This window comes from Rhinolophus ferrumequinum, chromosome 15 (genome assembly GCF_004115265.2).
Source record: "Rhinolophus ferrumequinum isolate MPI-CBG mRhiFer1 chromosome 15, mRhiFer1_v1.p, whole genome shotgun sequence".
Taxonomy (NCBI): domain Eukaryota; kingdom Metazoa; phylum Chordata; class Mammalia; order Chiroptera; family Rhinolophidae; genus Rhinolophus; species Rhinolophus ferrumequinum.
The window spans coordinates 47393477-47406347 of NC_046298.1; the positions used below are offsets into that span (position 1 = coordinate 47393477).

The 12871-nt window shown below is 48.4% G+C and overlaps 1 protein-coding gene across 2 annotated transcripts; it reads left to right on the plus strand.

Moving 5' to 3' along the window:
* Nucleotides 1–104: 104 nt before the first annotated feature.
* On the plus strand, nucleotides 105–12236 carry CACNG6 (calcium voltage-gated channel auxiliary subunit gamma 6). Of its 2 annotated transcripts, XM_033127131.1 has the most exons (4): nucleotides 105–1604; nucleotides 5500–5574; nucleotides 7422–7559; nucleotides 11037–12236. In XM_033127131.1, exons 1-4 carry the CDS (start codon nucleotides 1274–1276, stop codon nucleotides 11273–11275), a joined length of 783 nt encoding a protein of 260 aa, XP_032983022.1. In that variant the 5' UTR covers nucleotides 105–1273; the 3' UTR covers nucleotides 11276–12236. The 2 variants fall into 2 exon arrangements, with proteins under 2 accessions (XP_032983022.1, XP_032983023.1); XM_033127132.1 differs by lacking the exon at nucleotides 7422–7559.
* The last annotated feature ends 635 nt before the right edge of the window (nucleotides 12237–12871 follow it).

A 12871-nucleotide genomic window follows, 5' to 3' on the forward strand; every position in this document is an offset into this window, starting at 1 on the left:
ATACCCGGGATCCCTATGGCAACAGGCGCCGGGCGACAGGTGCGGGTGTTATTTACGGGTCGAGCCCGAAATAGCCCGGAGGGTGGGGGTGGGCGGCTGGGGGCGAGGCCACCGCGAGCGCAGCGCTGGTCCGGCGGCCGGGCAGTCGGCGGTGCGGAGCCTACGATTCGGAGGATTGCGGAGCTGGGGCCGGCGCGGCGCCCAGGCAGGAGGGCGAAAGGGGTCCCTGGCCAGGAGCGTGGGGTGGGAGGCCTGCGGGAGGCGCCCGGCCTGGAGCTGAGCCTGGAGCGGTCTTGGCCGGGCAGGCCCTGGGAGCCCGGGGGAGGGGGGGCCCAGTGATCCCGAGGGGACACAGAGTCCCTTCCGGGTCTCGGCTGTCCTTTGAATAGCGGGGGACTCAGTCCCCATTTCCTGAGCCTAAGTGAGGACCACAGCCGCTCCGTCTGAGCCCAGTGGGGACCTTAGGTCCCCCTCCTGAGCCCTGGGGGAGCCCTCGTCCCTTTCACTGGGCTTCACTGTGTCCCGCAGCCACCAATCCCCTCTAAGCCCCAGTGCATACTTCTGATCTTTCTCCTCTGAATGGCCAGGGAGACTCTCATCCCCTTTGCCGGAATTCCAGCAGGTCCCCAGCCCTCCTTCTCTGGACTGTGCTGTTCCCTTCTGTAAATGTTGTGGGGTCCTACTGCCTCTCTGAGACCGGGAAGGAATCGCGACCTCCCCAGAGGCTGATGAGCCCAAAGGAAGCCAGGAGGCTCTCCTCTCAAACACACAGAACCTCAGCTCCCTCTCCTGGGCACCCCAAACTCAGCCTAGTGGGAGCTCGGATCCCTTTTCCCCGGAAACCAGTTTCCCTATCGTGATCCCCCAGTGCGGACCCCTAGCGGCCCCTCAGAGCTTCAGCGGGCACTCTGTTCTCCTGGCTCTGGAGCCCTCCAGCCTTCTGCTGGGCACCCCCGTTCTAGCTCAGGGGACCTTGATTTGCTGCTGGATCCCATCGTCTTTGCTGAGTTTCTGTGGGTACCCCAGGCCCTCATCTAAACCTCAGAGGGTTCCCTAGCTGGAGGGTCTCCTTTCTTCTCTTCTGAGCCCCAGAGGCGCTCTCGGCTCCCCCATTTGGGGTTCCAGGGAGATTCAGGAATTCCGTTGTTAAAGTCCAGTGGAAACTGAGCCCCTCCCCCCTTCAGGACCCCAGGCGCTTCCCCACCCTCTCCCCGCCCCCGGGAGCACTCTCAGCTCTGCCTCCTTTGCATTGGGCTCATCCGCCGCCGCCAGGATGATGATGTGGTCTAACTTCTTAATGCAAGAGGAGGACCGGCGAAGGGGGGCGTCTGGCCAGCGGGCTCGAGGGCAGCACAAGTCCGGGCTGTCGCCGGAGCAGGAGGGGAAGATCAAGCTGGCACTGCTGCTGACCGCTGTGGGCGCCACGCTGGCCGTGCTCTCCGTGGGCACCGAGTTCTGGGTGGAACTCAACACCTTCAAGGCCAACGACAGTGCTGTGTGCGACGCTGCCCACCTGGGGCTGTGGAAGATGTGCACCAAGCGACTGTGGCAGGCGGACGTGCCCGTGGGCAGAGAGACGTGCGGCCCCGCAGCGCTACCGGGAGGTGAGGCCGCCCCTAGGGCTTGGACCCGACAGCCAGAGAGCCCGGGTGGGAGAAAACTGTGCCCCAGAAACAGCCTGTGTTGCAAAGAGAGCCTGAGCCCCAGGGAGGGAGCTTACACCCTCAGAAAGAGCCCCAGCCTACATCAACCCACGCTTTGCAGCAGCCTCTTCTCCAGGCACAAACCACACAGAAAGTCTGTAACCCTAGACTAGCCCCTACCCCAAGACCAGCCTTACTCCTACGCTAGCCTGCACCCCTAGAGCCTGTTCCCCAGGCCAGCCTGTGCCCTCAGACCAGCTTGTTCCCCAGGCCAGCCTGTACCCTCAGACCAACCTGTGCCCCCAGCCCATTCTATGACTTCCAAAACTCCTGTATCTTCAGCACAGCCTGTGATCCCAGACATTTCTGTGTCCCCAGACCAGCCTGTACCCCCAGAGAGAGTCCCTAGAGAAACCTTGTGCTTCCACACATGGCCTAGGCCCTGAGACTCAGCCTGTGATTCCACACACAGTTGGTGCCCTTAGACAGCCTGTGTACCCCAGAAACGCCCCCACCCCTTGAGACAGCCTGTGCCTGTGTATGTGCCCACACACAGCCTGTGCCTCAAGAAAGAAAGAGTCTGGGTTTGTGCTGTCAGCTTGCTTTTTTCAAACCCTAGACAGCCTGCACTCCCATCCTTTGGGCCCTGGGAGACAGACTGCTTTGACCCCCAGCCCCAACTAGAACCCATGCCTGTTTCCACTTACTTATTCCACCAAATCACACCTCTCACCACACACTTCTCAACTCCCTAGGGCAGCCCCCATGCTTCTCGGGAAATGTTCTCCTTCATTAACCATCCCTCTCGCCTCTAAATGCTCAGCCTGGATGCTCCAGCCTTCTCATATTCTCTTACAGACACCCCCACACCCCTCACTTTCCCAAGAGTGGCCCTTTCACCTCTAGCTATGCCAGGGAGCCATCCTCTACCTCTCAGTCTCCCTGACAGGATGTGCCATGTACTTTGCTTGTAGCAGTGGGACAGCCTGTCCCACTTGGGAACAGGATCTCACGCCACCTCTACTGACCCGAGGAAACTATCTGATACCCCTCAGGGCCCACTCAGGATGTCACATGCTTGATCACCCTCATGGATCTCTAACATACTTTACCATCCAAAGGGTGTCCTATAATCTCCATACCCCTCACAGTGTTCCTATCCCTCTGGGCTCTAGAAGGGACTTCCACTCTCCTTCACTTCTCCAGATGTGGTATTGTACATCTGTGAGGTCCCAAATACCACAAAGTGGTAGCAAAGTGGCGTGCCAAGCACCCTTTGCTGTTTGAGGTACCCACCCACTTAGCATCCAGGTTAAACATTTACTTCTGCAGATGAGCTAGTTCTGCCCCTCAGAACCTCAAGCAGGAAGTTCCCAAACTTCTGCAGCATGGGACGTTTCAGGAATATAAATATTAAATGCTTATGTGGTGGCCAGCTCTGTTCTAGGTACGTCACATGCATTAACTCATTGATCCACACAGCAGACCTGTGAGTAGTTATTATCATTCCCATTCTATGGAAGAGAAAAATGAAAAGAAATGTAAGTGGCTCTGTCTAGCACCCAGGCTAGTCATATGGGGTTTGAAACCTGGTCGTCTCTGTTCTTAGCAACTACCCTATATTGCATCTCACTGGTCCACAAAGGTGTGCTAAAGGTCCTCACTGCCCTGGAGGGGATGACTCACCCCACCTCACTGTATACAAGTATGATGGGGTCCCTCACATCCCTTGATATCCCCCTATTGGTCAGAAAGGACTTCAACTTCCTTACACAAGGCCATTACCATCATCCCACAATCCTTTGGAGAACATCTCTCCTTGTTCATTATCTCAGAAATATCCCATACAGCCTACTGCCTCTTAAAGGACATTCCAAGGGGCTGCAAATGGAATATGCCATATACTCTGAGGTCAGAGACAAGATGTCCTTGATTATTAGTAGCCCAAATGGGATGCCAGACACTCCACACTCTCTCAGACGATGTACCACACCCACTAGATGGGACTTCCCATTTCCCGTTAGATGTGGACCACGGTTCCCCCACTGACTGCTACAAACCCTGTCCTCTTCACTCTGCTACACAAAGCATAAGGACTGTCACTGTTCCTGTTGGGACATCTCATGCCCTCCTTCCCTCAGGCTTCCAGGCAGAGTGTCCCACACCACCTTGCCTGACTCAGTTTATCTCTTGTCCCTCCACATCCTCCTTCAATTTGGGAAGTTCCTTCCCACTTCCCCAGACTCCCTCTTATTCTCTACTTCTCTCCTCCCTTTCCATGCCTCAATTTCCCCATCTGTAGAATAAGAGAGAAAGTTGAACTAGGTGAATTCTGTAGGAAGTTCTTGCTTTAAAGTGCAGTTTAGAAAGTGCCTTCAAAAAAAAGTTTAGAGTTTCTTGGACCTCAAGTACACAAATTAAATGAATCATACTCATCAGTTTATGTTACAAAATCGTTACCAGTTATCACAAGATCCTTCTTGTGCTCTATTTAACATTATTCTTTTATTTCATTTCTTCCTGATTCATCTCTTTGATGTGTTGGATATGCAGCCAAGGATATGTCTTTTCCCTTGGAAAATATAGTGTTATTTTATATCTGTAGGTGTTTTAATTTACATAAATGATATTGTGCTACAGATTTTTTCCTGTTTTTAATTTTTTTCCTCAACACTGTGTTTCTCAAATCTCTCTAAGTTGCTTTCTGTTAGTCTTCCAGCTCCCTGTTATTATAAACAGTACTGCAGTGAACGTCACATATGTTCCCGAGTGTGGCTTTGTCTGGATGTATCCCCACAAGTGAAATGGATGGGTTATAGGGTATAAACATGCTTCATTTCACAAAGTCTGTCAGAGTGCTTTCCAAAAAGACTATTACAGGTACACCTGGGAGATACCATGGGTTCGGTACCAGACCACTGCAATGAAGCAAGTCACATGAAGTTTTTGGTTTCCCAGTGCACATAAAAGTTATGTTTACACTATACTGTAGACTATTAAGTGTGCAATAACATTATGTCTCAAAAATGTGCATACCTTAATTTAAAAATCCTTTATTGCTAAAATATGCTAACTATCACCCGAGCCTTCAGTGAGTTGAATTCTTTTTGCTGGTGGCGGGTCTGCCTTGATGTGATGAAAACACAAAATCATCGAAGCGCAATAAAACGAGGTCTGCCTGTACCAGTTTATGCTCCCAATGCTTGATGTTATCCTTTTTAATGTTTGCGGGTCTAATTGCTCTCAAGTGTCACCTCTCTGCTGATTTGAGTTGCATTTCTGTGATCCCTGGGGAGGTGGAGCATCTCTTGCAGTACTTGTGAATCATCCAGGCTTCCTCATCTATGAATTGACTGTTCATATCCTTTGCCCATTTTTCAATTGGGTTACCTCTCTTTTCTTGCTGATCCGCAGTAGTCTTTTGTGTATTACAGACAGGAATCCTTTCTAAGAATCTCTTCTGAATCTGTTAGTCTTCTGTGGCCTATATCTTGGTGTCCTTTGTTGAATAAGGTGATTATCCCTTTCTAATTCCACTTGACTCTCAACAAACCCATATGACGGAGCCAGGAAAGAGACTATTATGTCATTTAATGGAGGAAGATTCAGAGACCCCCGAGAGGTCCATGGCACACTCATAGCCACAGATCTGGACCTCAGAGCTCTGGATGGAATCCCAGCTCCGGGGTAGCTGTGTGATAGCAGGTGGCTTTTATTTCTCTGAGCATCATTTTTCTCTTCTATCAGGGATACTAATGTCATGTTTTGGCCATTGTGAGCTATGTTAAGTTCAGTCCTGAGCTTACTAGGGACCTCCATGTCCTCACCTCCCTTTTTCTCTCTCCTGCTCCCACAGAAGCCAACTGCACCTATTTCAAATTCTTCACTACAGGGGAGAATGCACGCATTTTCCAGAGAACCACAAAGAAAGGTGAGAGGTTTTCACCTTGTGGTGGGGTGGTGGTGGGGATATGCTGACCACGCTAGAGGAATTCTTCATAGCGTTGTCCTCTTCTCTGCTTTGCCCTGGGATGGACTCAGCTTCTATGTCCTGAGAGGTCCCATCTTTAGGGGTGGAGGGTCTGTGTGGCAGTAGGATCATGCTCTCCTACCCCAGCTCTGCCTTTGCAACAGGCTGTGTAACTTGTGGCAAGTCACAGCCCCTCTCTCTGGATGGTACTTTAACACGCCCAAAGGGGGCATCTACCACATGCTAAGCATGGCTCTGGGTATTTCATTTACAAGAGCTCCATCCTTGCTACACCCTGCAGACAGGGCTTTTATCTTAACCTTCCAGATGAGAAAACAGAGGCCCACAAATGGTTAAATTTATTTTCCCCAGGAAGTAGAGGCACGGGCAGGATTCAAACCCAAGTAATTCTGACTCTAAAGTAACACTGTCCTATAGAATCTTCTGTGACAATGGAAACATGCTATGTCTATTTGACCAATATGCTGGCCACTAGCCTCATGAAGCTGCTGAGCACTTGGAATGTGGCAGGTGCAACTGAGGACCTGAGTTTTAAGTCTTGTTTAATTTAAATCCATTTAAAATGAAAAGGCCACATGTGGCTAGTGGCTACCACACTGGACAAGGCAGCTATAAAGACCTTACCCTTTCTACTCTAACCACAGCCTCTCTGTCACCCCGGTACCTCAATATCCCCACCTGTAAGGGAACTGTGATCATGTCATGACCCTTATTTGATTGAATGAGACGTTGCAGCTAAGACATACAATATGGTGCCTGTCACTCAGTAGGTCCATAATAAACAGTGTTTCCTTACCCTCTCCACTCCTCTCTCTTGTCTTGGTGCTAAGTGAGCTTGGGCAAGTCACCGCGTTCCTCTGGGATAGTGAAATAATCAGACTGTTGTCGTGCGGCGTATCAGGCGGGATCTCAGCTCCCGCTCCCCACACAAGAACGCAGGATATTGTGATGCCAAAAAGGAACACCTATGGAGCCATAGATGGGGGAGACATACCACTATATTCTCGCTGGCGGCATCTGCCTCTCGCAATCCGCGCTTGCTAGCTCAGCCAACATCTTCTTGGTAGCCCCCATTTGCTGCTAGCGTAGCCACAGCAGTTATATTACTGGCCAATGGCTCACTGGTTACAGCTGACGGCCAACTAGCTACAGCTGATGGCCATCCAATCATAGTTGATGGCCATTTACTACCTGAGCCAGCACCTTTCCACGTGAGGCCGAGAGCCTGGAAACTGCTCTCCTGGCTCTGTCCCTACAACCATGCATATGGAACAGCTGCTGGGTACCAGGTGCTGCACTGGACATTTTGCACATGTGATATCTAATCCTCACAGCAGCCTAAACAAATAGAGATTTTGATCCTGATTTTCTAGAGGAGGAAACTGAGGCTCAGAGAGGTTCAGTGACTTTAACAGGGTCTTCCAGCTAGGAAGAGGCTGGGGAGAATTCTGACGTGGGTCAGTCCACTGTAACACACCACGGTCTTTGCCTCTGTTTGCTCATCTGTAAACAAATGGTGACCAGATCGTAAGTAATCATTGGTAGTTCCCGTCTCCTTCTAATCTTGGCTGTCTTCTCTTCGCTCTGTGACTTTAGACAAATAACTGGCCCTCTCTGAGTCTTAGTTCCTTCAACAGTATAAATAAAATATTGGACTGGATGATCTTCTACTTGAAAATTCTTCTCTAGTCCTGAATATTCCAACTTCTTGGTTCCGGGTCCTTGTAGGGGAGCTCTCCCCCCTCCCTATGTCCCATGTGCTCTATTTCTTCCCTTTCTCCTTGCAGAGGTGAATCTGGCAGCTGCAGTGGTAGCAGTGGTAGGCCTGGTATTCATGGCCCTGGGATGCCTCTGTGTCATCATGGTGCTCGGCAAAGGTGCAGAGTCCCTGCTCCGAGTTGGAGCTGTCTGCTTTGGCCTCTCAGGTGAGGGTTGAGAGCCTGGAGACTGAGGCCATTGCATGCTGAGAGGTGGCGTCTCCAAGCACTGTTGCATGCTTAGAGGTATGGTCAAGTGCTATTGCATGCTGCGGGTAGGGCCTCCAAGCATTGCTGCCTGCTAGTAGGTGGGATCTCAAGCACTGTTCCATGCTGGGAATTGAAGGAAACTCAAAGTCTCTACAAGTCTCAAAGATGGGAGAGTTCTAAGCTCTGTTGTTGGTTGAGAATTGGGAGTTCTCCAGATACTTTTTTAGATTTGAACCTGGGATACCCAAGCGCTGTTGCATGCTGGGAAGCACAAAGGCTGTAATAGGCTCAAATATGAGAGGGTTCTAAGCCCTGTTGTGGGCTGGGAATTGGAGGGTCTCCAAACATTCTTTTAGGTTTGGACCTGGGGTCTGCAAGGACTGTTGCATTCTTGCAGTTGTGGGTCCAAAAAATGCTGCATCTTGTAGTCCTCACTGGACCATATTTTAAAAAACATGGATAGAAAGGTCATCAATTATACATATATTTATTTGTTAGGGCAGCCATAACAAAGTACCACAGACTGGGGAGCTAAAACAGCAGAAATGTATTTTCTCATAGTTCTGGAAGCTGGAAGTCCAAGATCCAGGTGTTGGTAGGGCTGGTTCTTCCTGATGCCTCTTTCCTCGGCTTGTGGATGGCAGTTTCCGCCCTGTGTCCTCACCTGGCTTTCCTGTTTCCTAATCTCCTCTTCTTGTAAGGGCACAAGCCATATTGGATTAGAGCCCACCTAATGACCTCAATTTAATTTAATGATTTCTTTAATGACCCTGTCTCCAAATATACTGTATTTTGCAGTATATAATGCGCACCCACTTTTTTGGCCCAAACTTTCAGGGAAAAACATCTTTTGTTTTAATTTTTTATTTAAATTTTTATTTGTTTACATTTAGGCACTTGTTTTTTTGTATTATAAAGGAATTTTAGCATTTATTTTTTAACATATTATGGTACAAGAAATTTTATGTAACAAATAGTTACAAAACAAGAACAGATACAAGGTACAAGAAATTTTTATGTACTGGTAATTCACGATATTTACTCATCATAGAAGGTTGAGAACTCTTCATCGTTGCGAGTTCGTCATAAGTTCAACAAAACTGACATCGTATTCCAGGTATTATTTTGCATACGGATATCGTTATTGATTTCTACAGTTACACTTTTAACTCATAAGCATATATAAAAGGAATGAAAACATTTATATAGATACGGAACTAGTACTACCCATATATGATGCACATCCTTATTTTCCCCTCACAGATTTGGGCAAACAAGTGCACGTTATACACAGCAAAATGTGGTAGTCACATTCTGAGGCGCAGGGAGTTAGGACCCCAACACATGAACTTTGGGGAGGACACAATTCAGCCTACAATAATACATTTACCTGATTATTGTCCATTTTTCCTTCCAGGACCAAGCACCAGGAGAGCAGGGCCTTTGTTAGTCTCATTTATATATTTTATGTATATTTTATAATGAGAGTTCAATTAAAATTTGTTGAATGAATGAAAGATGCGTGAATTAACAGAAGAATAGAGGGCACTGGATAATGTCTCCTCTTCCAGATGTTTTTGCACCTCCAGTGCCCTAACGCTGAGCTGTATGAGGCACATAGAGGAGCCGTTGAACTATGGTACACAAACTCTAGGCTGCATTCTTCAGGCCCCTGATTAAAAACCGTGGGTGAACTGGAGTGCAAGGAGGAAGGATGCTCAGGGACTGAGGATAAGGCCAGACTCCGGGTCTGAGATGGAAGGTAGCTAGGATCCATGACCATAGGTGACCATCACACGGTCCTATGTGATCTGACCCCTGCCCACCTCTGCACTTCCATTGCCCACTACTCTCTCCCTCCTCACTCTCTTTGCTCTGGCACACCTTTCTTTTCCTCAGACACACTATACTCCATCCTACCACAGACCTTTGCAGCAGCCATTACTTCTGGTTGCAACAACCGTTGCTAATTTTGTGCATGGCTGCCTTCTTTTCATCCTTCAGGTCTCAGCTGAAATGCTTTTTCCTAATGATGCCATCTAAAGTCCCCCCCTGTCACTCCCTTTCTCATCGCCCTGTTTTTATCTCCTTCCTAGAATGCATCACTCTATGAAATTCTCTTGTCTTCTCGTGTGTTTACTTTGGAGGTTGCCACCTGGCAGCCTGTAGGCCAGCGATGGCCCATAACATTCTCTCATTGGTGGGCAATGTGTAAAAATTTATCTGAGCCAATATTTAAAGGTTGGGTGAATTCCTATAAAATTCATCATCATTTTAAAATTTTGTCTATTCATGACAAAGCAGATGTGGCAAATGAAGTCCCCATTTCTGAAGGGCTGCAGTTGGCTGAAGCTGGGTTTTGTTTACTCTGTCACTGTTCCCACCACACCCACCTGCTTCATTATTTATACTTTCTCATCACCTCCTGCAGGCATTTGAGTATTGCAGACCTTGGTTTATTTGTTTGCTATCTGTCTCCTCCATGAGGCTAGGGTTTTTGTCTGTCTTGTTCTTTTTTTTTTTCCTTTTTATTACACCAGCATTACAACTTGGCTTAACTGTCTTTGTTTTCATTTTGTGATCCATCTTTCCCCCTCCCAACTTTGAAGAGTAGAAATGGTATATATTTAAGATATACAACATGGTGTTTTGGTATACATATACACCATAAAATGGTCCCCACAATTAAGCTAGATCATGTCACATGGTTATCTTTTATTGTGTGTGGTGAGAGCACGTAAGATTTATTCTCAGCAAATTTCAAGCATACAGTGCAGGGCTGTTAACTCTGGCGACCATGCTGTAGGTTAGATCCCCAAAACTTACTCCTCTTATAACAGGAAGTTTGTGCCCTTTGATCAGCATCTCCGCAGCTCCGCCACAGCCCCTGGCAACCACCGTTCTGCTCTGTGTTTCTTTGAGTTTGACTATTTTAGATCCCACTATCAGTCTTTACAATGGCCTCGATGGAGTCTTATTTTGACTGTTGCGATTCTGAATTTCTGGGTTTTCTTTTATTTAAGCAGTAAAATACATATAACATACAATTTGCCGTTTTTAAGTGTCCAGTTTTGTGGCATTAAGCACATTCACGTTGTTGTGCCACCGTCACCACCACCCAGAACTGGCCCTCTGTCCCCATAAACATGAACTCCCACCCCCCTCCCCCAGCCCGGGGCGTGCACCATCCAACCTTCTGTCTCCAACAATCTGAGTCTTGTTCCTCCTTTCTCTCCAGCTTCCAAAATTGTACCTGCTATATAGGATATAGTGTTTAGTAAGTAGTTGTTGAACAAATGAATGAGAGGATGCATGGGGTTCCCCCCAGGTTTCTTACTTGAGGAGCATGTGATGGGATGTATTGGGGGAGATGCTCAGACCCAAGTTGGGGTTCCCAAGGGTCTGAATGCCACGTGTGTGCCCCTCTTCCAACAGGCCTGCTGCTCCTGGTCAGCCTGGAGGTGTTCCGGCATTCTGTGCGAGCCCTGCTGCAGAGAGTCAGCCCGGAGCCTCCCCCAGCCCCGGCCCTGACCTATGAATACTCCTGGTCTCTGGCCTGCGGTGTGGGGGCCGGCCTGGTCCTGATGCTGGGGGGGGGCTGCTTGCTCCTGCTCACCCTGCCGCCCTGGCCCTGGGGCTCACTCTGTCCCAAGCAGGGGCACAGGGCCACCTAGAGCCACTGTTGTGCTTTCTCTAAGCTCCTTCCAAACCCTTCTTTCTCCACTATACTCTCAAAATCTTTTGCCCCACGTCCTGGAGAAAGTGGGTTCTCCCTGCTCTGGGGCCCACGTTGTTTGCACAAACCTGCCTCTTGTGTCCTTATCTTTTCCTGCTGTAAATATGTGTATTTCGGTGGCTGAATTGGGGTCGCTTAGGGGTGGGATGGGGAAAGGCTTTTTGCAAACGAGGGTCCCCAGGGAAGGCTGGCAAGGACCTGATGGGGTAACGAGGGATGGGGAAGATTAAGTCAAGGGGTGTTGGGAGGGAATTGGACCTATTCATTTGTCAGATCTGGACGCATTGACTTGTGGGAGAGACTTCTTCTGACTAATCTGAAATTTGGGGAAATGGGAGAGTGAGGGTGGGGGAGAACGTCTGGGTCTGACCTTGCTATGGTCTGTTTTGGGATTAAAGGTTTGGAAATTTAACAACTTTGATTTGGAGTCCATTTATGATGTGATTGTGCATTCTGGGGTGGAGAAAAATGACCCTCTGTGCTCCCCAGAAACAGGCTGCATGCTACTTATCAGCCCCCAAGTCACATGTCAATGAACCCACAGAGTGTGAGGGAAAACTGAATCATTTTGAATGCAAACCTTGTTATGGGTTGAATGTGTCCCTTCCAAAAATATATGTTGGTGTCCTTACCCCCAAGACCTCAGAATGTGACCTTATTTGGATACTGGGTCTTTACAGAGGTGAAAAATGAGGTCATTAGGGTGGGTCCTAATCCAATCTGACTGGTGTCCTCACAAGAAGAGGAGATTAGGACAGAGACCCGCACAGAGGGAAGAGATACAGGAAGAAGACAGCATCTGCAGCCCAAGGAGAGAGGCCTGGCACAGGTTTTCCTTCAGAGCTGTCAGAAGGAACCAGCCCTGTGACACTTTGATATCAGACTTACAGCCTGAGATCCATGAGACAATAAATTTCTGTTGTGTAAATCACCCAATCTGTAGTATTTTGTTATGGCAGCCCAAGCAGACTAATACAGATTTTAGTATGGGGAAATGGGGTGCTGTATAATAAATACCAAAAAATGTGGATGTGGCATTGGAATTGGGGAGTAGCTAGGGGCAGGAGGAGTTTTGAGGTGCATGATGGGAAAAGCCCAGATTGTCTTGACAAGACTGTGGTAAGAATATGGACATGGAAGGAAATTCTGAGGAGGGCTCAGAAAGAAGCGAGGAGAGCTATAGAGACCATGTCTGTTATGTTAGAGAACACATTTATCGTGTGGGCATAATGTTCGTAGAAGCAGGAATGACAACACTCACAGTTACCAGTTAACTGTCACGAGCACCTTGTGACAGGTGTTCCGAGTCCATTAGGCCCAAGGGTCAGCCTCCTCCCTCATGAAGACTGATGTACGTATTTCAACTCAGAAATCACAAATGGAACGAATTTTTCCATTAGATAGGTATCACTGAAGACCTGCTACCTCTCAAAGGCCAAAGTCTCTTAAACATTGAAAAATATTTAAAATATGGACTACGTGCTGGTTTATGAATACAAGCTTATTCATATTCTGAGTTCAATCCTCTTGAAAG

What these genes read in the sequence shown, in the direction of transcription:
- CACNG6 (XM_033127131.1), top strand. Translation starts at nt 1,274, where the DNA reads ATGATGATGTGGTCTAACTTCTTAATGCAAGAGGAGGACCGGCGAAGG. An exon ending in CCAGAGAACCACAAAGAAAG is followed by an intron (nt 5,575 to 7,421) that starts GTGAGAGGTTTT and finishes TTCTCCTTGCAG; the next exon opens with AGGTGAATCTGGCAGCTGCA. An exon ending in TGTCTGCTTTGGCCTCTCAG is followed by an intron (nt 7,560 to 11,036) that starts GTGAGGGTTGAG and finishes CTCTTCCAACAG; the next exon opens with GCCTGCTGCTCCTGGTCAGC.